Source organism: Somniosus microcephalus, chromosome 4 (assembly GCF_052327205.1).
Source record: "Somniosus microcephalus isolate GS21.2 chromosome 4, FLI_Smic_1.0, whole genome shotgun sequence".
Lineage (NCBI taxonomy): Eukaryota > Metazoa > Chordata > Chondrichthyes > Squaliformes > Somniosidae > Somniosus > Somniosus microcephalus.
The window spans coordinates 314,590,077-314,614,767 of NC_140990.1; the positions used below are offsets into that span (position 1 = coordinate 314,590,077).

Here is a 24,691-nt window from a genome sequence, read left to right on the forward strand (position 1 = left end):
TAACACTGCACTCCCATTGTTTGTAGAGGCACTATCGCACTTCAAGGCCAGTTGGGCGATATCACTGAAGCAGCTTTTCTGCCTTCTCTGTGGCCAGCACTTTTCGTACGGGCTTAAGTGTTGACAAGGTAACCTCAAAAGGCTTGGTTGTGTAAATATGGAACGCTCCATTTCTGGTAGGTTAGCTGATGCCAGCCAGAGTGGGGGGGTGTGGGGGTGGAAATGAGAGAGGGGTCACCCAAAGCCCAACTCCAGAGCACATAATCTAGGCTGACTCTCCAAGTGCCAGTACTGAGGGAGGGCAGCACTGTCAGAGGTGCCGTCTCTTGGATCAGACGTGAAACAGTCTGCCCTCTCTGGTGGATGTAAAAGATCCCACGGCCACTATTTCGAAGAATGGCAGGGGGAGTTCTCCCCGATGTCCTGGGGCCAATATTTATCCCTCAACCAACGTAACTAAAAACAGATGATCTGGTCATTATCACACTGCTGATTGTGGGAGCTTGCTATGCGCAAATTGGCTGCCGCGTTTCCTACATTACAACAGTGACTACACTTCAAAAAGGTAACTAATTGGCCGTGAAACACTCTGGGACATCTGGAGGGTGCGAGAGGCGCTATATAAATGCAGGCTCTTTTCTTCAAGAACTTTCAAGTTTGTACGGTGTGTGACCTAAGAAAACTACTCGGCACTTGGTCTAAGCGTTAAACAAAGCTTTAATCAACTGTTTTTCAACATGGAGATCTAGTTGTGTCCTTCACTAGTTCCTGTTAAAGAATGCCCTGAGCAAGCTGGGCCCATGCCCGAATATTTATACTCTCCTTGGACAGCGCCACCAGCAGGCCACCCAGTATTATTTCATAAGTCATTTCCACATGAATGACGTGATTCATGTCAGTGTGTATGAGCGTCTGTGTGCACGCGCTCCTGCGCACATTGCCCCCTCCCCTCCTCTTTAGGCAAGGTGCCGGTTAAACATGGGAGTAAGATGCACATTGATTGTCCTGCGGTAACTATTTACACTCACCTGTGAAAAACTGGATGAAGTTCTTGCACTTGGACGGATTTCGGATCAGCAGAGTGTACGACCCCCCAGAGCCGTCGAACTCCATGCCAATGCTCTGGGTGCGGAGACCCACCTGCAGGTACACCAAGTCCAGTATCCTGTGCACCTCGCGCTTCCTTAACCAGTTGGCTGGCTGGCCGCTAAACAGGAAGAAAACAAAGACCCAGGCATGGTGTTCATACAGGATAACTGGTGGATTGATAGCACGAAAATTGGTGGAGTGGTAAATAGCAAGGAGGGAAGCCTCAGGCTACAGGACAATATAGACAGGATGGTTAGATGGGCAGGACAGCAGCAAATGGAATTTAACCCTGAAAATTGTGAGGTGATGCATTTTGGGAGTACAAATAAGGCAAGGGAATACACAATGAATGGTAGGGCCCTAGGAAGGACAGAGGATCAGAGGGGCCTTGGTGTGCATGTACATAGATCCCTGAAGGCAGCAGGACAGGTAGATAAAGGTGGTTAAAAAGGCATATGGGATACGTGCCTTCATTAGCCGAGGCATAGAATACAAGAACAGGGAGGTTATGATGGAGCTGTACAAAACGCTAGTTAGGCCACAGCTGGAATAATGTGTGCAGTTCTGGTCGCCACACTATAGGGAGGATGTGATTGCATTGGAGAGGGTGCAGAGGAGATTCACCAGGATGTTACCTGGGCTGGCGCGCTTCAGCTATGAAGTGAGACTGGATAGGCTGGGGTTGTTTTCCTTAGAGCAGAGAAGGCTGAGGGGGGACCGGATTGAGGTGTACAAAATTATGAGGGGCATAGATAGGATAGATAGAAAGGAACTTTTCCCCTTAGTAGAGGGGTCAATAACCAGGGGACATAGTTTCAAGGTAAGGGGAGGAGGTTTAGAGGGGATTTGAGGAAAAACTTTTTCACCCAGAGGGTGGTTGGAATCTGAAACTCACTGCCTGAAAGGGTGGTAGAGGCAGGAACCCTCACAACATTCAAGAAGCATTTAGATGAGCACTTGAAATGCCATAGCATACAAGGCTACGGACCAAGTGCTGGAAAATGGGATTAGAATAGACAGGGCTTGATGGCCGGCGCGGAAACGATGGGCCTCTTTATGACTCTATGATGCCTGCCCCTCACAGGAGGGAAGGGAATAAGCAGAAAGATCAAAGCCACATCAGACATCATGTGGAGCACTTTCCCTTTGAAGGAATATCTCCCAAACATTTTCTTTCCAGTCTGCACACTCTCCTCCACCTACTTAAGTGCAAACCCCAACCGAGGACAGCCACTGCAGCCCCTCCTGTGAAAGCCCCTCCCCATCTTCAAAGGCTGCTTTCAAATCCCCTCCAACCACCACCGTCCCCAATTTTGCTTCTTCAACAACTCCTCCCAAAACCACAACCTCTACCGCCTAGAAAGGACAAGGAAAACAGGCGCATGGGAACACCACAACCTCCAAGTCACACACCATCCGGACTTGGAAATATATTGGCCGTTCCTTCATCATCGCTGGGTCAAAATCCCGGAACTCCCTCCCTAACAGCACTGTGGGAGTACCTTCACCACACGGACTGCAGCGGTTCAAGAAGGTGATTGACTACCAATTAGGAATGGGCAATGAATGCTGGCCTTGCCAGTGACGCCCACATCCCGTGCATGAATAAGAAAAACTTGCACCTCGATAGCGCCTTTCATGACCACCAAACGTCCCAAAGCGCTTTACAGCCAATGAAGTATTTTTGAAGCGTAGTCACTGTTGTAATGTAGGAAACACGGCAGCCAATTTACGCACAGCAAGCTCCCACAAACAGCAACATGATAATGACCAGATCATGGTTTTCTTTCTCTCTCCTCCGCACCCCCCCCACCCCCCCCCCCAAGAGATGTTAATTGAGGGATAAATATTGGCCCAGGACACTTCCCTGCTCATCTTCGAAATAATAGCTGTGGGATCTTATACATCCACCAGAGACAGCAGATTCCAAAAAAAAAAAAATCTTCCGTTCCCCTCGGCCCATATGGTGCCGTATCAACATACACGGAAAGACCCAATACTGCTATTGTCTGGGTTGGAGTTGACAGAATAGGACTGTTTCCAGTGATTGATGGGCTCTCGAACAATGGGCAATAGGTAGAAGATTCAAGGCAGATTTACGACGGTTGCAGCAGAAAGTTTTCTTTAATACACAGGGTTGTGAGGCTGTGGTGTGCGCCATTGGAGTTACTGATCGATGGAAAGACCACGACAACATTTAATGTTGTTAGGTGGGTGGCTGAAGGACAGGGGATAAAGGGATATGGGAACAGGGTGGGCACATGGGCTTAGGACTATTGCTCATGTGGATGATAAACATGGACAGTTTCTGCGCTGTAACTGCTGAATTTCACATAGCCACGTCCCCGTGTCTTGCCCGAGTGCTAGCCCTGGCTCAGTGGGCAGCACTCTCATCAGAGTCAGAAGGTCGTGGGTCCATGTCCCACTCCAGAGACTTGAGCCCATGATGTAGGCTAACACTCCCAGTGCAGTAGAGACCGCACTGTCGGAGGGGCGGTACAGAGGGAGCGCCGCACTGTCGGAGGGGCGGTACAGAGGGAGCGCGCCGCACTGTCGGAGGGGCGGTACTGAGGGAGTGCCGCACTGTCGGAGGGGCGGTACAGAGGGAGCGCCGCACTGTCGGAGGGGCGGTACAGAGGGAGCGCGCCGCACTGTCGGAGGGGCGGTACTGAGGGAGCGCCGCACTGTCGGAGGGGCGGTACTGAGGGAGTGCCGCACTGTCGGAGGGGCGGTACTGAGGGAGCGCCGCACTGTCGGAGGGTCAGTACTGAGGGAGTGCAGCACTGTCGGAGGTGCCATCTTTCGGATGAGACGTTAAACCAAGTCCAGTCTGCCCTCTTCAGGTGGATATAAAAGATCCCATGGCGCTATTTTGAAGAGCAGCAGGGGGAGCAATGTTCTCTCCTTGGTGCGAGGTCCCGCTCACCAGCTGCTGGTAGAGATACCGCACGTGCAGCCGCGCAGCAAATTTAGAGGGACCGCGAACGGAAAATAAAATGAGAGGGAACATTGCAGGGGAGTTCTCCCCAGTGTCCTGGCCAGTATTTATCCCTCAGCCAATATCTGGTCATGATCACATTGCTGTTTGTGGGAGCTTGCTGTGCACAGATTGTCGGCTGCGTTTCCTACATTACAACAGTGACCACACTTCAAAAAGTACTTCATTGGCTGTAAAGCGCTTTGGGACGTCCGGAGGTTGTGAAAGGCGCTATAGAAATGCAAGTCTTTCTCCTCAGCCATCCTCCCTCTCTAGGGTCATCCTGGAGGCAAAATTCAACCCCAAAACTCTTCTCTCTTTGGCAACGCACGCCTCAAACCCCTCTATTCTCACAACTAAGTGCAGACGGCTGATGTGTCAAACTTCTATTTGGGCAACTAGGGATGGGGAATAAATGCCTGCCTTGCCAATGACACATTCATCCCGAGAATGAATTAAAAAGACATGACGGGTCAATTCGCGGTGCCCCGGTCTCTGCCAATCCAGGGATTGAACTGGGGAACTTCTGGTCTGTTTGACCCAGTGCTGCTCCAGGTGCCGCCTTATCGTGCTAGGCCAGCAGGTCCGCTCGAAGAGATGCCAAGCAAACATACACTGGCCACTGGCGCCTTGAGGTACCACAAAACTAGGAATTCAGGAGAAACTTCTTCGTGGGGTAGGGTAGCACAGTGGTTATGTTATCGGACGAGTAATTCAGAGGCCTGGACTAATAATTCAATTAAATAAATCGGAAATAAAAAGCTAGCGTCAGTAATGGTGGCCACAAAAATTACCGGATTGTTGTTAAAAACCCAACTAATGTCCTTTAGGGAAGGAAACCTGCCATCCTTACCCGGTCTGGCCTCTATGTGACTCCAGACCCACAGCAATGTGGTTGACTCTTTAACTGCCCTCTGAAATGGCCACTAGGCTCAAGAAGGCGGCTCACTTCCACCTTCTCAAAGGCAATTAGGGATGGGCAATAAATGCCAGCCTTGCCAGCGACGCCCACATCCCAAGAATGAATTAAAAAAACACCCGAGGGCAGTGAGAATGTGGAACTCGCTACCACAGGGAGTGGTTGAGGCGAATAGCAGAGATGTATTTAAGGGGAAGCTGGATAAACACATGAGGGAGAAAGGAATATGTTGATGGGGGTGAGATGAAGAGGGGTGGGAGGAGGCTCGTGTGGAACATAAACACCGGCACGGACCAGTTGGGTCGAGTGGCTCGTTTCTGTGCTATAAACACTATTTAAAAACCCTGTGTATAAGTCACTCTTAAATAAGTTTCTGCCCACTAACTGGAGTGGAGAGCTCAAACCGGGATTCCATGAACCGGTTACTGGGAGGGGTTTTAATTGGGGAACAAGCTCGGGTTGAAACAACATCTTATGGAGCTGCCAAGCCATGAGCAAACCTGAGCGGCCCAGTGATCTCAAAGATGTAGACGCTGAAATTCGACATGATGAGCAACGAGGGATACTCTTCAGGATTCCCGTATTTCACTGTAGATGCCTGCAATTAAAAAAAAAAACCTCATTAACCATTCAATCACTTAGCCCCAGAGGAACTGAACGCCTAACCTCCTCTTTCGAAGCAGCTTGGAGTGAGCCAGCTCAGGTGGTTAATGCACTGGTCAGTGGGAAAAATTCTGCTGCGTGCTCTACTTGCAACAAACCGGGTCTTTTCAATCCCTTGGCCATTCACTCAGGTTTATTGGCCACATTCCTAAGCGGATTCCCCGCGGGAATTGGACACAGCGAAAACGTTGTTTTACAGCCCCCGGGAGCAGGGACGGAGGGAGGGGGAAAGGAGTTAAAAAGGCATTTGGGATACTTATATTCTATGCCTCGGCTAATGAAGGGAGGTTATGATGGAGCTGTACGAAATGCTAGTTAGGCCACAGCTGGGATACTGTGTGCAGTTCTGGTCGCCACACTATAGGAAGGACGTGATTGCATTGGAGAGGGTGCAGAGGAGATTCACCAGGATGTTACCTGGGCTGGAGGGCTTCAGCTATGAAGAGCGACTGGACAGGCTGGGGTTGTTTTCCTTAGAGCAGAGAAGGCTGAGGGAGGACCTGATTGAGGTGTACAAAATTATGAGGGGCATAGATAGGGTAGATAGAAAGGAACTTTTCCCCTTAGTAGAGGGGTCAATAACCAGGGGACATAGTTTCAAGGTAAGGGGCAGGAGGTTTAGAGGGGATTTGAGGAAAAACCTTTTCACCCAGAGGATGGTTGGAATCTGGAACTCACTGCCTGAAAGGGTGGTAGAGGCAGGAACCCTCATAACATTTAAGAAGCATTTAGATGAGCACTTGAAACGCCATAGCATACAAGGCTACGGACCAAGTGCTGGAAAACGGGATTAGAATAGACAGGGCTTGATGGCCGGCGCAGACACGATGGGCTAACTCCTATGACTCCATCATTAGGTGGATGCTGGGAGCTTCGATTGGAATTAAATTAGACGGGCTGTGCATGACTATCGATGCAAGTCGGAGCTTAAGACCACCCACCCCCCAAACCCCAGTGTTAGCACTTTAAAAATGCAGAAAATTCTGGCTCCAGGGGAGACTTCGCATCCATCTGTGTGCGCTGGGTTCAGCCCACAGTCCGAGATTTCACCCGCACGCCCCGCACACACACAAAAAAAATCCCGTCTCCGTTCCAGCATCTCACTCTGTCCCATCTGCAGAACTGCTCCACAGATCCAAGACGACCAGACACAAGTCCCCCGTCTCCTGGTGGAAAGTGCGTGTTGGCTGAGAACGACTTGCATTTAAATAGTGCCTTTAACATAGTAAAACATCCAAAGACGCTTCACAGGAGCGATTATCAGACAAAATCTGACACCGAGCCACATAAGGAGATACTCGGACAGGTGACCAAAAGCTTGGTCAAAGAGGTAGGTTTTAAGGAGAGCCTTAAAAAGGAGGAGGGGTTTATGGAGGGATTGCCAGAGCTTAGGGCCCAGGTGGCTGAAGGCACGGCCGCCAATGCTGGTGCGATAGAAATTGGGGATGTGCAAGAGGCCAGAATTGGAAGGGGGGGGGGGGGGGGGGGGGGTGTTGTAGGGCTGGAGGAGGTTAGAGAGATAGGAAGGGGGTGAGGCCATTGGCCGGGGGGGGGGGGGGGGGGGGGGAAAAGAGAGACAGGGTTTAATTGGACTGTGATGCTGCCCGTGGTCGAATAGCCCGCCAACGCTCATGACCTGGGCTCACGTGTGGAACTGAACCTCAGCACTTCGAAAAGGAATTTCCCATCCAGACCCGGCCCCACCTCCCCCCCAACTCAAACAATATGACGGGAATAGAAAGGATTGCACATGTAGACTATTAATCATTTGCAGAGAAAATACTATAAAAATCACTTTGCTCAATGATCCTTTTCAGACGGGGAGACTTCATTCGCTAACGCCCAATCGTTTTTGACAAATTTCTGGGAAGAATCAAGCACGGGCACTAGGAAAAGTCTAATTGACTGCGAGACAAGAGAGGGAGTGAGACACACCTCAAACCCTGCAGGGCGAGGCCCAAGGACCCACCTACTGTTAATTTACACAAAGGGTTCTTTAGTGTAATTTCCAACTGAGAAATGTAAAGTCTGAACGATTTTTAAAAAAGAAAATACAAAAAACAGCAGTCAAAGAGAGAGGGGGGAGGGGGGAGAGAGGGATGTTTCGGGTGGTTATGAGAGGTGATCTCATTGTAACTTATAAAATCCTTAAGGGGCCCGACAGGGTAGATATTTCCCCTGGCTGGAGAGTCTAGAACCAGGGGTCACAATCTCAGGATAAGGGGTCGGCCATTTAGGACTGAGATGAGGAGGAATTTCTTCACTCAGAGGTTTGTGAATCTTTGGAATTCTCTGCCCCAGAGAGCTGTGGATGCTGAGTCTTTGAGTATGTTCGTGCCAGCAGGCTATTCCTCCTCGAGGAGTTTCACAGCCGAGCCTGGTCGTATCCTCACCCCAGTGTCCACACTTTCTGCTGGACTCAATGGACAGTGTTCAACAGTAGGAGCTCTGGCTGATTCCCCCCACCCTTCCCCCTCCAGCCACTTTGCAAGACAGGGGTACTGAGGCCACTTTCAGATGAGACGTTAAACTGAGGCTCTGTCTCAAGTGGACATAAAAGATCCCACAGCGACTATTTTGAAAAAGTGCAGGGGCGTTCTCCCCGGTGTCCTGGGGCCAATAATCATCCCTCAATCAACATCACTAAAACAGAACATCTGGTCACCGTCGCTCAGCTATTTGTGGGAGCTTGCTGTGTGCAAACTGACAAACGCATCCTCCCCTGCTCTGGATGTCATTGTTTAGGACAAAGGAGCAACCAGGTTAGAACTCTACCACATTTAACACGAGATTAAAATTGTTGTTTCAAAGCACATTCTATGGACGTAGGATCAAAAGACCACACAAAACACTGACTCTTTTTGTAGGGGCCAGCATCTTCCCCGTTCTAAGCATTTACAATCAGTCTGGCCATTCAATTTGGCATTCGGAGACGTCAATCTATTAATGGAATTTGAGTGTTGACAGTGTCAGCCTGGTTCAGTGGGCAGCACTCTTGCCTCCGAGTCAGAAGGTTGTGGGTTCAAGCCTCACTCGAGACAGGAGCACAAAAATCTAGGCCGACACTCCCAGCGCAGTGCTGAGGGAGTGCTGCACTGTCGGAGGTGCTGGCTTTTGGTTGAGACTTTAAACCATCTGCTCTCTCAGGTGGATCCAAAAGATCCCGTGGCCACTATTTGGAAGAAGAGCAGGCGGAGTTCTCCCCGGTGTCCTGGGGCCAATATATATCCCTCAGCCAACATCACTAAAACAGATGATCTGCTCATTATCACATTGCTGTTTGTGGGAGCTTGCTGTGCGCAAATTGCCTGCATTACAACAGTGACTACACTTCTAAAAGTACTCCATTGGCTGTAAAGTGCTTTGGGATGTCCCAAGGTGGTGAAAGTCTTGTAGCACTCCTACTGCTCAACTGAATCCAGGGATCTCCAGTTCCGTGCATCAATTAGTACAGCAACTCTCAAGTGCCCTCTTAAAATGGGTTTCAATTTAAGCCGTTTGTCAAGTATTTAAAACAGACATCCCTGCACACCCCGGGATGACCCTACACCAATCGCGGTCAGCTGAATCAGTGTCCCTGATCACCCCACCCCACTCCCTGGGGCTTTAACGAGTCAGCGTCTCTGCTCTTGCACGATGTGCAGCCGGGAATGCCACCATTTACGTCAGGATGGAATTGGATCCCCGAGCCCCCGGTCGGCAGCAGCTGCTATTAATACAGTGACCGTCCTGGTGTGTGTTGCATAGAAACATAGAAGATAGGAGCAGGAGTAGGCCATTCGGCCCCTCGAGCCTGCTCCGCCATTCAATGCGATCATGGCTGATCAACCAAACTCAGTACCCTGTCCCTGCTTTCTCCCCATACCCCTTGGTCCCTTTAGCCTTAAGAAATATATCTAACTCCTTCTTGAATATATTTAATGAATTGGCCGCTACTGCCTTCTGTGGTAGAGAATTCCACAGGTTCACCACTCTCTGGGTGAAGAAATTCCTCCTCATCTCTGTCCTAAATGGCTTACCCCTTATCCTTAGACTGTGACCCCTGGTTCTGGACTCCCTCGCCATCGGGAACATCCTTCCTGCATCTAGTCTGTCTAGTCCTGTTAGAATTTTATAAGTTTCAATGAGATCTCCTCTCATTCTTCTAAACTCCAGCGAGTATAAGCCCAATCGACCCAATCTCTCTTCATACGTCATTCCTGCCATCCCAGGCATCAGCCTGGTGAATCTTCGCTGCACTCCCTCTATGGCAAGAACATCCTTCCTCAGATAAGGCGACCAAAACTGCGCACAATACTCAAGGTGTGGTCTCACCAAAGCCCTGTACAACTGCAGCAAGACATCCTTGCTCCTGTACTCGAATCCTCTCGCTATGAAAGCCAACATACCATTTGCCTTCTTAACCACCTGCTACACCTGCATGCTTACCTTCAGAGACTGGTGCACAAGGACACCCAGGTCTTGTTGCACTTCCCCTTCTCCCAATCTAGTGCCGTTCAGATAATAATCTGCCTTCCTGTTTTTGCCACCAAAGTGGATAACCTCGCATTTATCCACATTATACTGCATCTGCCATGCATCTGCCCAATCACCCAACCTGTCCAAATCATACTGGAGTTTCTCTGCATCCTCCTCACAGCACACACGCCCACCCAGCTTTGTCTCGTCTGCAAACTTGGAAATATTACATCTAGTTCCCTCATCTAGATCATTAATATATATTGTGAATAACTGGGGTCCTAGCACCAATCCCTGCGGTACCCCACTAGTCACTGCCTGCCACTCGGAAAAAGACCTGTTTATTCCAACTCTTTGCTTCCTGTCTGCCAACCAGTTCTCTATCCAAGTCAATAACTCACCCCCAATCCTATGTGCTTTAACTTTGCACGCTAGTCTCTTATGTGGGACCTTATCGAAAGCCTTCTGAAAGTCCAAATGCACCACATCCACTGGTTCTCCCTTATCTATTCTACCAGTTACATCCTCAAAAAATTCCAGTAGACGCCAGTCAGTGAGCTGCAGGTAAAGGGCGCGTGCCGGCGGCACAGGTGGTGTGCACCTCCATCAAACGTGGGCAATCAACCAGCGTTTGAATCGCACCTCATCGCTTCTCTGAACAAAAAAAATGTCCCAAAGCACTTTGAGTATGGCACATTCCTCTAAAGTGCAGCGAGCTCTGCGGGCGAGGCAACCTAATTGCGCAAAGCAATCCCAGTTCTGACGGAAGTTCATCGACCTGCAACGTTAACTCTGTTTCGCTCCCCACACACGCTGCCTGACCTGCTGAGTATTTCTAGCATTTGCTGTTCATGTTGCACAAAGCAAGATCTATATTCGTTCTCGGGACGTGGGTGTTGCTGGCAATGTCGGCGTTTATTGCCCGCCCCGGAAAGGTGGTGGCGAGCCTCCTTCTTGAACCGCCGTGTGTAGCGGTTTGAGACAACGGAGGGGGCTTCACCGAGGCACTTCGCAGTCAATCACGTTGGTCTGGGACTGGAGTCACGCGTAGGCCAGACCGGGCAAGGACGGCAGGTTTCCTCCCCTAAAGGGAAATGAGTGAACCCGTCGGGTTTTTAATGACAGACTTTATTTAAACCGAATTCAAATTCTCAAACTGCCTTGGCTGGATTTGAACACTAGGGGCAGGATTTTCATTGGGCCGTGGACTCGGGATTGGAGGCGTGCGGGGGGTTAAAATCCTGAAATCAGGGGTCCCGACCCCATCCCGCACCCAAACCCGCCTCCATGCCAGTTTCAAAGGAGGCGGGTACCCGCCTACCCGAGGCGGGAAGGGATTAGTGTCAATTAACTGCCTGTTAACAGGTAGCCTAATCTCTACTTTTAATGTTGAAGTGTGGGATTCCCGACGGCTCCAAACCACGCCAAATAAGAGGCGGCGAGCCGTCGGGTTGAAGGACTTGGAGGGGTCGAGATGTCGGTGTCCAGGTGAGTGATGTGTGCATGAGTGCAAAGGTAAGTGTGTTTGGTGTGTCTAAAGTGATTAAAGAAGTTTTACATACATTTTCTTACCTTTTCAGCCTTCCTTCCTTTAGGTCTCGGGAGTCCCTCATCTCACCGGCACAGAAAGCAGAATGGCTGCGAACTGTCAACAGTGACAGCCTTCAGCTTTCTGTGCAGGAGAGATTTCTAACTGAGTCTGTGGAGAAGGACTCATGTTAGAAGTAAGACTGTCAGTGTTTGACAGCTTCAAACAGCTGTCAAACGTTGATATGTCATCTGTCAAAACTTCTTGACAGATGAAGTTTCAGTCTGTGACGTCACCTGTTGCCGGGTGGCCCTTAATTAGCCTGCTGCGCCCGCTGGGCGGGCTCAACAAGGTCAATCAAGTTAAAATCGCGTGGATTGGTCGCATCTCGATGGAGGCGGGACTACAACCCCGAAAGTTGTAGTCCCGCCTCCTGAATGAAAATCCTGTCCATGTTCTCTGGATGACTATAATGAAAGAAAGAAAGACTCTTATATCACGCCTTTCATGACCGCAGGACGGCCCAAAGTGCTTTACAGTCATTGAAGTACTTTTTTTTTTGGGAGTGTAGTCACTGTTGTAATGTAGGAAACGCGGCAACCAATTTGCACACAGCAAGCTCCCACAAACAGCAATATGATAAATGAACAGATAATCTGTTTTTAGTGGCGTTGGTTGGTGGATAAATATTGGCCGGGACACCGGGGATAACTTCCCTGCTCTTCTTCGAAATACACTACGACCCGATCGAACGCAGTTAATTGCTGGAGTTGGTTGAGTTTGTGGTGGAGGGGGGCAAAGAAAGAGAATGCGGTCATTAAAGACGCTATATAAATACAAGTTCTCTCCCTCTTTCACTACACTGAAGATTATGTTCTCAAGTCCCAGAGTGGGGTTTGAACCCACCACCTTCAGCCCCCGAGGCGGAGAGCGAGTCGAGTGAGCAGCTGAGCCAGGCTGTTGCTACGCTGAAAATACCACTTGATGTGTGTTCCACCTTGCAGATCCCTCCATCCCACACAAATGAACAGATCCCCCTCTCTCGGTCACAGTCAGGCCTGTTTAACTAGAAGATGTGTTAATGTAACACCAGCGATTACAATGTGCCAACTCTCTGGAAATCAGGAGTCAAACCAACGGTTTAGCATTTCTAGGTCATTTACCCATCCCGAACTGCTGGATGCTACTCAAATGGCGAAGGAACGAGGGCCAGCAAAGTTTACAAGAGTAGTAAAGTTTTGCGATAACATATCTTCCCCTCCTCCAGTGTTGGAAAGGACCTTGTACTGGTGGAGACACAAGTCTCGACCCCAAGGTCAGCCGTCTCACTAAAGACCATCCCCGGCTGAATGCACCACTTAACTCCCTCCTTTTAATCTCTCACTTAGCAAAGATCTCATTCCTGACTGTTTAAAAACAAAGTTGTAATCACCAATGACGTACATATTTCAAATATTGAGAGCACAGAGGAAAAAAAACAGCAGCACAGTTTTCAGAGACGTGTCTGTCGCTTCCGAATCCAACAGTAAAACGTACTCGGATTCACGGCACAGGCTGGTGCCTGCTGTCCCCACATTGGTCCACGGAGTGCTGACTGGCCTCTCAGATCTTTAAGTACATGAACTCCAATACTAGGGTACAATATTGCCGTGGTTGCGTTACCGGACCAGTAATCAAGTGATCCAGAGTTCAAATCCCACCATAGCAATTGAGAACTTTAACTTCGTTCAAAAATAAAAATTGGCGTCAGTAAAAGTGACCATGAAGCTGTCAGATTGTCAGGAAAAACCTCCAAGGGGTTCACTAATGTCCCTTTAGGGAAGGAACCTGCCGTCCTTACCCGGTCTGGCTTGTGTATGACTTCAGTCCCCACACCAATGTGGTTGACTCTTAATTGCTCTGAGATGGCCTTGCAAGCCAATCAAGTTAGAAACAAGAACAGGAGGAGGCCATTCTGGCCCTTGAGCCTGTTCCGCCATTCAATCATAACATAAGAAATAGGAGCAGGAGTAGGAAATATGGCCACTCGAGCCTGCTCCGCCATTCAATAAGATCATGGCTGATCTTCTACCTCAACTCCACCTTCCCACACTATCCCCATATCCCTTAATATTCAAAAATCTATCGATCTCGGTCTTGAATATACTCAACAACTGAGCCTCCACAGCCCTCTGGGGTAGAGAATTCCAAAGATTCACCACCCTCTGAATCTCAGTCTTAAACGGCCGACCCCTGATTCTGAGACTGTGACCCCTGGTTCTCGACTCCCCAGCCAGGGGAAATACCCTCTCAGCATTTAAATGCCGGCCTTGCCAGGCACACCCACATCCCCAGAACGAAACTCCCTATTGACTGGGTAAGAATGGCACTCTGGTGTAGCAGTGAGCCAAAGCCACAAGGTCCTGGATTCAATCCCTGATCGGTACCAAGCTCTTGGCTTGGCAAGTAGCGGGGGGGGGGGGGGAAGGATAGAAAAGGAGGAAGGGGTTGGGGGGAAGGATAGAAAAGGAGGAAGGGGTTGGGGGGGGGGGGGGGGGAAAGAGAGAGCCTACTGCAGTGTTAGCCAATACATTAGTCACTAGCCATGTGCGGCGAATTGGGAATCCAGACGTAGTTGACTGCATTTCTGGCAAGTAAATCAAAATGAGTAACAGATGCCATTGTTGGTAATGTGACCTCAATACTCATCAGCACAGCATGTGCATGTGAACTTTAATCTTTCAGATCAGCCATGATCTTACTGAATGGCGGAGCAGGCTCGAGGGGCCAAATGACCTCCTCCTGCTCCTACGTCTTATGTTCTTTGTGCGTTTGTTGGTAAAATGGCAAGAGGGGAAAGTAAGAGTGCACGAGTGTGTTTTGACCGTTGGGAGTGCTTTACTTCCTTGTTTACTGAATGGTGGCAGATGTTGGCCAAGTAATATACACACGCATGAAACAATGTTCCCGTTAAGCTGCGCGGCCACGCAGCGGCCTGGAAGTCCTGCGCAGCTGGCTCACCGGCTTTTAAATGGAAAAACCATGCATGCGCGGAAATTTGAATGGACCACACAGCCCCTTAAAGGGGCCGCGCACCCAGAAAACAGAGGCAACATTGGCGTGAAGTACATTTCCTTGTATTGCGCGAGTGTGTGCAAGGCATTTTCTACCAAAATCAGTGCGCGTGGTTATACACCTGTGGTTAGTCAGTAATTTCTATCCTACGGCTAGCCTTACGAGAAAGGTTCACGTGTGTTTGGTCGATAGTGTGTCGGATTGGATCGCCTCCCATTCCCTGCTTCCCCCGTCACCTGCCTTCATTCACTGGGCTCATGGGTAGACAATGGGTGTTCAACTGCAGTGCTGGAGGGTGTCTAGGCTGTGGAAGCCGAGCCCAGCACGATTCAGCACCCCTTGCGGAGAAGGGGACCACATAAAATAAAATGGAAGGTTTTCAAAGAGTGAGGCGATTCCCGGCTTCCCCTGCCGGACAGTCAGCTCTGGACACTGGACATTACTGACTGGTGAATCCAATATCCCAGCCTGGGATTCGCTTTCCGGGGTGGTTACAAGCCCGGTTTGATGTTGTGAAATCTATTTCCTATTGCCGGCACACCGACACCCCTAGCTAGTTTCACCGGAACAGTCAGGAGGGAGAAAGGATGGCGCAATGAGCCACAACGGGAGTAACAAGACTGGCACTCTCGTAAAACACACTCTTCAGAACGCTGAACACAAAAGGACCCGCAGGCTTTCCTTCCTTTGCACCTGACAGGCTGCACAGTCCACAAGCTGCGACTTGCTTGACCATCGTGCAAGAGTCCCTGGAATTCAATTGCAAGAAAGAAGCTTCAAACATTCATCCTCATGGGACTGTTACAGGGACTGTTTCCAAAATCATTCTAACAGTTCGAACTTCCGTCCTGAACATTTTTTCTCATGTTTACAGTGAGAAGGCAGCTGCCTTAAGTACACAGAGTCCCTTAGGAGCAGAAAACCAGAGGGTCGCGAATCTGTGGAATTCTCTGCCCCAGCGAGCTGTCATTGACTATATTTAAGGTGGAGATAGACAGATTTTTGACCGATAAGGGTGTCAAGGGTTATGGGGAGCGGGCAGGGAAATGGAGTTGAGGCCAAGATCAGATCAGCCATGATCTTATTGAATGGCGGAGCAGGCCCGAGGGGCCGTACGGCGGAGCAGGCCCGAGGGGCCGTACGGCGGAGCAGGCTCGAGGGGCCGTACAGCCGACTCCTGCTCCTATTTCTTATGTAAACCTGCGGTTATGCACTTAGTCATGGGTTACTTTAACCGACGAGCAGCACCTCATTAACCCTCGAGTGTTGGGAAACATCACTTGCTGGAGAACACGTAGGATGTCCACCCGTCACTTCAGAACAACTTGTATTTATATAGCACCTCCAACGTAGTAAAAAATCCCCAAGGGGCTTTACAGGAGCGATTATCAAACAAAATCTGGCCCCGAGCCACAAAAGGAGAGATTAGGACAGGTGACCAAAAGCTTGGTCAAAGAGGTAGGGTTTCAAAGGAGGGGAGAGGTGTAGAGGGGAGGGGAGAGGTGTAGAGGGGCGGGGAGGTTTAGGGAGGGAATTCCAGAATTTTGGGCCGAGGCAGCTGACGTCATGGCCGCCAATGGTGGAGCGATTAAAATCGGGGATGCATAAGAGGCCAGAATTGGAGGAGCGCAGCGATCTCGGAGGGTTGTAGGGCTGCAGGGGGTTCCAGCGATAGGGAGGGGTGAGGCCATGGAGGGGTTTTAACACGAGGATGAGACTTTTAAAACTAGGCGTTCCGGACCGGGAGCCAATGTAGGTCAGCGAGCACAAGGGTGATGGGTGAATGGGACTTGGTGCGAGTTAGGACACGGGCAGTAGAGTTTGGGGTGAGCTCAAGTTTACTAGAGGGTGGGAGGTGGGAGGCTGGCCAGGAGTGCGTTGGAAGAGTTGAGTCTGGAGCGAACAGGGAAGTAAGTCGGAACACCGGTACCTCAGGGGTCGGTGCTGGGTCCCTTGCTGTTTGTGATCTACATTAATGATTTGGATGAGAATGTAAAGGGTATGATCAGTAAGTTCGCGGATGACACGAAAATTGGTGGGGTGGTAAATTGCGAGGAGGAAAGCCTCAGGCTACAGGACGATATTAACGGGTTGGTCAGATGGGCGGAAAAGTGGCAAATGGAATTTAACCCGGAAAAGTGCGAGGTGATGCATTTTGGACGGACAAATAAGGCAAGGGAATACACAGTGAGTGGTAGGACCCTAGGAAGTACAGAGGGTCAGAGGGATCTTGGTGTACATGTACATAGATCCCTGAAGGCAGCGGAACAGGTAGATAAGGTGGTTAAAAAGGCTTATGGGATACTTGCCTTCATTAGCAGAGGCATAGAATATAAGAGCAGGGAGGTTATGATGGAGCTGTACAAAACGCTGGTGAGGCCACAGCTGGAGTACTGTGTGCAGTTCTGGTCGCCTCACTATAGGAAGGATGTGATTGCTTTGGAGAGGGTGCAGAGAAGATTCACCAGGATGTTACCTGGGATGGAGCGCCTCAGCTATGAAGAAAGACTAAACAGGCTGGGGTTGTTTTCCTTGGAGCAAAGGAGGCTGAGGGGGGACCTGATTGAGGTGTACAAAATGATGAGGGGCATAGATAGGGTAAAGAGGAACTTTTCCCCTTAGTAGGGGGGTCAATAACAAGGGGGCACAGATTCAGGGTAAGGGGCAGGAGATTTAGGGGGGATTTGAGGAGGAACTTTTTCACCCAGAGGGTGGTTGGAAGCTGGAACTCACTGCCTGAAAGGGTGGTAGAGGCAGGAACCCTCACAACATTCAAGAAGCATTTGGATGAGCACTTGAAATGCCATTGCATACAAGGCTATGGACCAAATGCTGGAAAATGGGATTAGACTGGACAGGGAGGGATGGGCGGCGCAGACACGATGGGCCGAAGGGCCTCTTTCTGTGCTGTAAAACTCTATGACTCTATGACTCTATCACACTACACGACCACTGTGTGTAGGCTAAAACTGCTGTCCACATTTATTCAGCGATGACAGAAGCAGAAAGATGGGAGAGATGCATACATTAAAAGTTACACCACTGTCTCAGATTTAAAAAAAATATTTGGCCAAGGTAGAATTGTGGGCTTTTTTTATTCCCTCACGGGATGTGGGCAACGCTGGCAAGGCCAGCATTTATTGCCCATCCCTAGTTGCCCTCGAGAAGGTGGTGGTGAGCCGTCTTCTTGAACCGCTGCAGTCCGTGTGGTGAAGGTACTCCCACAGTGCTGTTAGGGAGGGAGTTCCAGGATTTTGACCCAGCGACGATGAAGGAACGGCCGATATACTTCCAAGTCAGGATGGTGTGTGACTTGGAGGGGAACTTGGAGGTGGTGGTGTTCCCATGCGCCTGCTGCCCTTGTCCTTCTAGGTGGAAGAGGTCGCGGGTTTGGGCGGGAGGTGCTGTCAAAGCCTCGGCGAGTTGCTGCAGTGCACCTTGTAGATGGTACACACTGCAGCTGCGGTGCGCCGGTGGTGGAGGGAGCGAATGTTTAAGGTGGTGGATGGGGTGCCAATTAAGCAGGCTGCTTTGCCTTGGATGGTATCAAGCTTCTTGAGTGTTGTTGGAGCTGGAGTCATCCAGGCAAATGGAGAGTATTCCATCACACTCCTTACTTATGCCTTATAGATGGTGGAAAGGCTTTGGGGAATTGGGATGAGACACTCGTCACAGAATACCCAGCCTCTGAGGGCCTATCAAGATGTTGCTTTTAAATTTAAGTTCAGCACACATGGGATTAGATCCAGATAACACACAAGTTATCTGGCAATGCATATTTCAACCCAGTCGCTGGGGTTAGATGAAGTTGCCAACAGAAATCTGCTTACCAAATCAGTTTGAGACAATGGAGTTTGTTTGCATATTCCAGAGAGGAAATTAGAACTATTAGAATGATTTTTCTTCACCGAGCACACTTTAGGGTCTCAGTTGAACAGATCTTGTAGGTGCCGTGCACGAGGCAACTTCGGATTTCAGGTGGCAGATTATTGTACCCCGTACACACAACGTGGGGTCTAACTATTATAACCCTGGGTCACACTACTGTACAGCAAGATATTGGACAGTCATGGTAAACTCATGATTGTAGGAAACACTTACGGAATATATCAGCGGCAATGAGTCCAAGAAAATATCTAGTAGACTTGCAATTTGTAACAACCACATACAAACTGGGTTGAATGTTTGAACAAAGTCTTGTGACTTTTACTGCTCCTCACTGTAGTGTTAAACACAGTCTCTGATGGTAATTACAGGGGATTTATTCTTACAGCCACAACACTCCCCATCATCAGAACCACAACCACCTAACTTCACCCCAGCTTCAACTCCCCCACCAAAACCAGAACCCACCCACCACCAATGTCCACGCTAAGTTTTTTTTGGGGATGCACGACCCCTTTAAGGGGCTGCGCGGCCCATTCAATTTACTGCGCTCGCATATTTCAAAGCCGGTGAGCCGGCTGCGCGGGAGCCGCAGAGCACTGCGTGTCCGCGCAGCTTAAAGGGAACATCTACCAGAACTCCCCACCACTACACCCAACACCACCACCGGACCACAGCCACCGCACCCCCAGCGCCCCAGCACCCCCATCGCCCCCGCACCCCCACCGTCTCAGCCACAGCCCCCGCACCCCCATCCCCACCGCCCCCACCAGCCACAGCCCCCGCACCCCCATTGCCAGCGCCCCCGCCCCGCCACCGCCCCCATCGCCCCAGCCCCCGCACCCCAGCAACCCCCTGCATTCATATAACCCCTTCAATGTCGAAAAGCAACGCAAGGCGCTTCAGAGGAACAAGGAAAAAAATGCACGCCAAGCCAAAGGAGGAGATATTGGGTGGGATGACCGAAAGAGGTGGTTTTTATGGAGGGTCTTGAAGGAGGAGGGGGACATGGAGAAGTTCAGGGAGGGAATTCTAGAGCATGGGGACTTGCAGGAAAGACAGGCATGGATTTGGGAGGCAACTCATGCAAGAAGTTCATCCTTGTAACCGCCCTTTCCTCTCCAGACAGTCGAAGGTGTTTTTTTTTTAAATGAAGAGGGGATGATGACAGCAGTTCTGAAAGGGAGGGGGGGGGACAGTACCTGAGGACAGGGAACCATTTACAATGTCAGCTAGCATTGGGAGCAAGAAGGAAAGTTGGATGGTCAGCAGTTTAGTGGGGTCAAGAGAGCTGGAGGTGGGTCTCATAATAACAATAATCATAATCAACTTTGTCATTGTTAGTGCACAAGTGCAGTACAACGAAATGTAGGCTTGCGGCTCCTGAGAGTGTACATTTAGATTAAGACATTTAAACATTCAACATACATTTGGCTTGTAATACATTAACATATAAACATAACCATAATAAAGTGCATTGGCAGATGTGCAGGCTTTAGAGTTTATTTGTGGAGTTCAGTAGGATGACAGCCCTGGGAAAGAAGCTGTTCCTAAATCTGATCGTACGGGTGCGAATGCATCTGTAGCGTCTCCCAGATGGCAGGAGGGCGAACAGACTGTGGCTGGGGTGGGTAGGGTCTTTGATGATGGACCGTGCCCTCCGTAAACAGCGTTTCTGGTATATGTGCTCTATGGACAATATGAGTGGGGAGAGGGGTGATCAACTGGAGACATGGGTTCAGGGCTGGGGTGAAAGATTTGTCTTGGTGGAAATGGGAAGGGGAGAGCAGCAGAGGCAGTAAGATTTTCTCAATCTTAGGGACAAAGAAATCAAGAGCTCCTCGCACTTGTTTCCTACATTACAACAATGACTACACTTCTAAAGTACTTAAATAAAAACAGAAAATGCTGGAAATACTCAGCAGGTCAGGCAGCATCTGTGGAGAGAGAAACAGAGTTAACGTTTCAGGTCGATGACTTTTCGTCAGAACCCAGTTCTGACAAAGGGCCATCGACCTGAAACGTTAACTCTGTTTCTCTCTCCACAGATGCGGCCTGACCTGCCGAGTATTTCCAGCATTTTCTGTTTTTATTTCAGATTTCCAGCATCCGCAGTATTTTGCTTTGACACTTTTAAAGTACTTCATTGGCTGTAAAGCACTTTGGGACGTCCGGCAGCAGCGAAAGGCGCTATAGAAATGCAAGTCTTTCTTTGCAGGTGAATGTGGTGGAGGGGGCAGGGGAGAACGGTACCTGGTAGTGGAGTAAAGAAGCCAGGGATTATCTCCGCTCTCCAGGATCATCCTGGAATAGTGGACGGTTTTTGGCAGAGGAGTGCAAAGCTCGGGCTTGATGTGGTCCAGCCAGATCCAAACCGGTTACACACAACAGATATGCTCAAGTTTGCGCCCTGTGGCACCAAGCTCATGGTCTACAGGGCAGCAGTGATACCCGCCCTGCTGTATGCCTCAGAGACATGGACCATGTACAGCAGGCACCTCAAAGCACTGGAGAGGTACCACCAACGCTGCCTCCGCAAGATCCTGCAAATCCATTGGCAGGATAGGCGCACCAATGTCAGTGTTCTTGCTCAGGCCAACATCCCCAGCATTGAAGCTTTGACCACGCTCAATCAGCTCCAATGGACGGGTCACATTGTCCGCATGCCCGATACGAGACTCCCAAAACAAGCGCTCTACTCGGAGCTCCGGCACGGCAAGAGAGCCCCAGGTGGGCAGAGGAAACGCTTCAAGGACACCCTCAAAGCCTCCTTGAAAAAGTGTAACATCCCCATCGACACCTGGGAATCCCTGGCCCAAGACCACACAAAGTGGAGGAGAAGCAACCGGGAAGGCGCTGAACAGAGTCTCTTCGCTGGGAGCAAGCGGAAGCCAAGTGCAAACAGCGCAAGGAGCGCACGTCAACCCAAGCACCCCACCCACCCGCCCCTTCAACCACCGTCTGCCCCACCTGTGACAGAGACTGTAGGTTCCGCATTGGGCTCATCAGTCACCTGCAAACTCCTCGGTTCTGAGGGGCTGCCTAAGAAGGTGATGATGGGCTCAAGGCGGTGACGCTGGGGGCCATACCAGGTGGACCGACTAGAATGGGAGAGGGGGGTTTTACTGGGGGGGGGGGGGGGGGGGAAAGAGAGAGGGGCATCATCAAAGGTGGAGACGAGGAAGTGTGGTGGAGCAACTCGACAGCTGTAGATTTACAGGTGGTCAAAGACCAGGCAGCTGCTAGCTTGAAAGCAGCATTGTAAGTGAAGTACTTGGGTGAGTGTTTTTGTTTCCAGAGGAACTGCAATTAGAAGGGTGAAGACCTCAAGATTGTCCCTCAATTAGAAGGGGGCCTTTTCCTTTGAAGCTGAAGCCAGTTTTCTTGGAGGACACTGCCCATTTGCATCGACTGAATTAACTAAAGTAATAATGGTGTGTTACCTCACTACAGTGCAGCCACTCCTAAATCACTCTCTACAACATCTCCAATCGCTTTGTGAGGGAGCAGAGCTGTCAGCAGCCAGGAGTTCAATTACAATCTCAAACAGCACGGAAATCACCTTCTCCCGCCTATCGAGCTGTATGTATTAGCACCTTGTAAAATCTGAATTGAACAATAAGTTTTTTTTTGCAAACTGACCGTTTACCTGCCTGCCATTTGGGAGAGAGCGGTCTCCATACCCAACCTTCACCATTTGAAAATCACAATTTAAAAATCCCGCCGACAGTTCGCCGTCATTACCACCACAAAAATCCAGTTCAAATTCAGCCGTGGCTCAATGGGTCGCACTCTCGCCCCCCTCAGTCAGAAGGTTGTGGGTTCAAGTCCCCACTCCAGAGACTTGAGCACAAAATCCAGGCTGACACTCCAGTGCAGTACTGAGGGAGCGCTGCACTGTCGGAGGGGCCGTCTTTTGGATGAGATGTTAAACTGAGGCCCCGTCTGCTCTCTCAAGTGGATGCAAAAGATCCCATGGCCACTTTATCGAAGAAGAGCAGGGGGTTATCCCCGGTGTCCTGGGGCCAATACTGATCCCTCAACCAGCATCACTAACAAGCAGATTATCAGCACATTATCACATTGCTGTTTATGGGAGCTTGCCATGTGCAAATTGGCTGCTGCGTTTCCTACATTACCAACAGTGACTACACTTCATAAAGTACTTCATTGGCTGTGAAGCGCCCGGAGGTCGTGAAAGGCGCTACATAAATGCAAGTTCTTTCTTTAAGGCAAAGGTTTTGGTTTTCTTCACAGCTGCATTGGGTGAAACCGGCGATCCGACCAGCCGTACTGCAGTTAAGCAGCTTTTGAGGAAGCACTCTATAGCCCGCAGAATTGAAAAGACCCGGTTTATTCTAGACTAGCTGGGGGAGCCCGGCTTTGCCAGGGCTGTTTTGGGCCGGGCGGTTTAAATCGAGTCCCAGGCTTTGGGGCCTGTCTGTCTGTCCCTGTGTGAATCTGCTGCCGGGCAACATTTCTACCTTTTAATAGCTTCAAAGATGAAAGTGAAAGTACTTATAAAACGTTTTTGGTAAACGTTATGTAATTTTTAAAAGAGATACTAACTTTTTCAAAGCTGGATTAGCAGAGTAGTTTGAGCTGGAAGTAGTGAAGCAATGGCTGCCCGATGCCAGAGTTGAAAAGCATTAGTCCCGCCCACAGACGCAGCGATTGGCCAACCATCAGGTGACTGAACTGTAGGATTGGTCAATCGTGCCGGCACAGGATTGGTCGACCTTGACGTCAATCAATGCTACTTAGCAGATAATGAGTTTAATTTTGAAGGTTTTTTGCATAACACGCGAACAATTTTTGTCCGGCCGAAACGTAAATACGCTTAGGACGGTTCTGGAATCGTCAGCTTTCTTTCGACGTAACGCACGTGTAGGTACGCTCTATAACTTTCGAGTTAATTCAAGACAGACAGACAGACGGAATGACAGACAGACAGATGTATCCTTTTATATATATATAATAGATAAGTTTTTAAAAAAGCACTAAATCTCTCTTGCAAACCTAAACCAACACATGGAGCACAGACGATAGCAAAATACTGCGGATGCTGGAAATCCGAAATAACAAACACTGGAAAACTCAGCAGGCCAGGCAATAACCGTGGAGAGAGAAAAACAGTCAACGTTTCAGGTCTGGGACCCTTCGTCAGAACGGAGAAAAAAAGCAGGAAATGAAACAGATTAAAAAAGCAAGTTTGGGGGCTGGGAAATGGGGGAGGGGATGACATGGAGCACAGACGTGCACTCACTCAGAGGCACCGTGGTTTGGGAGGGATTGTCTCCCAGTTTCATCACCTGGCCCGTGCTGGGCAATGCAGGATTCCTACAGGTGCCAGCACCAAAGCTTGTACCTTGCATCTGTGCCCATATTTGATGTAAATTCAGACAATGAATGCCGGCAAGCCTGGGCCAGGAGGAAAAAAAAAAATCAGACAGCCAAATCCGATCCTGCCCGCACTCGATTTCCCACACACAAGCACTTTCAGGAAGAAGGTTTTCAAATTTTATCAAGGGCTTTGATGGAAAGTCTGCTGGTTAAGGCGTCAACGACGAGGGGCCTGCAATTTAAAAAGAGGGCCCTAAGAGAACGAGGAGCGCGCGGTTAGGAGAAATTTCTTTACGCATGGAGTTTTCGGAATGCTTTGCCACAGGGAGCGGTTAAGGCCGAGACCGTCGCATCTTTTAAGGGAAGAGCAGATAAACATTTGAATGAGACAGGGCTTTGGAGAGGAGGACAGCAGGGCAGTGGGAGGAGTTTTGAATGCTCTCGGAATGGCTGACAGACAACATGGGCTGAATGGTCTCCTTCTGTGCTGTAAGTGTCTGTGCAGTCACTGGATAGTGATAAGAAGCTGGCTGATTTTTCCTTTTCCCCTCCCTAGGAGGTACAAAGCCTAATTATAGGGTAGAATTCAGGAGCCCCATCAGCTGCACAACAATAAAGCAGGAAGACGACTGACACCTCCCTGTGTCAGCCATAGCTCAGTGGGCATCACTCTCTCCCCAGAGTTAGAAGGTCGTGGGTTCAAGTCCAACTCCAGAGACTTGAGCACAAAAATCTAGGCCGACACTCCCAGTGCAGTGCTGAGGGAGTGCTGCAC

General features: G+C 49.8%; 1 protein-coding gene across 1 annotated transcript in view; it reads right to left on the bottom strand.

Moving 5' to 3' along the window:
• stk11ip (serine/threonine kinase 11 interacting protein) overlaps window positions 1-24,691 on the bottom strand; it is a 141,062-nt gene that overhangs the window by 38,623 nt on the left and 77,748 nt on the right. The window contains exons 19-20 of the mRNA XM_085984238.1: window positions 5,486-5,583; window positions 1,029-1,207 (exon numbers count right to left, since the gene is read on the bottom strand). Coding sequence (XP_085840364.1) covers window positions 1,029-1,207; window positions 5,486-5,583 — 277 coding nt within the window. The remainder of the gene's footprint in view (window positions 1-1,028; window positions 1,208-5,485; window positions 5,584-24,691) is intronic.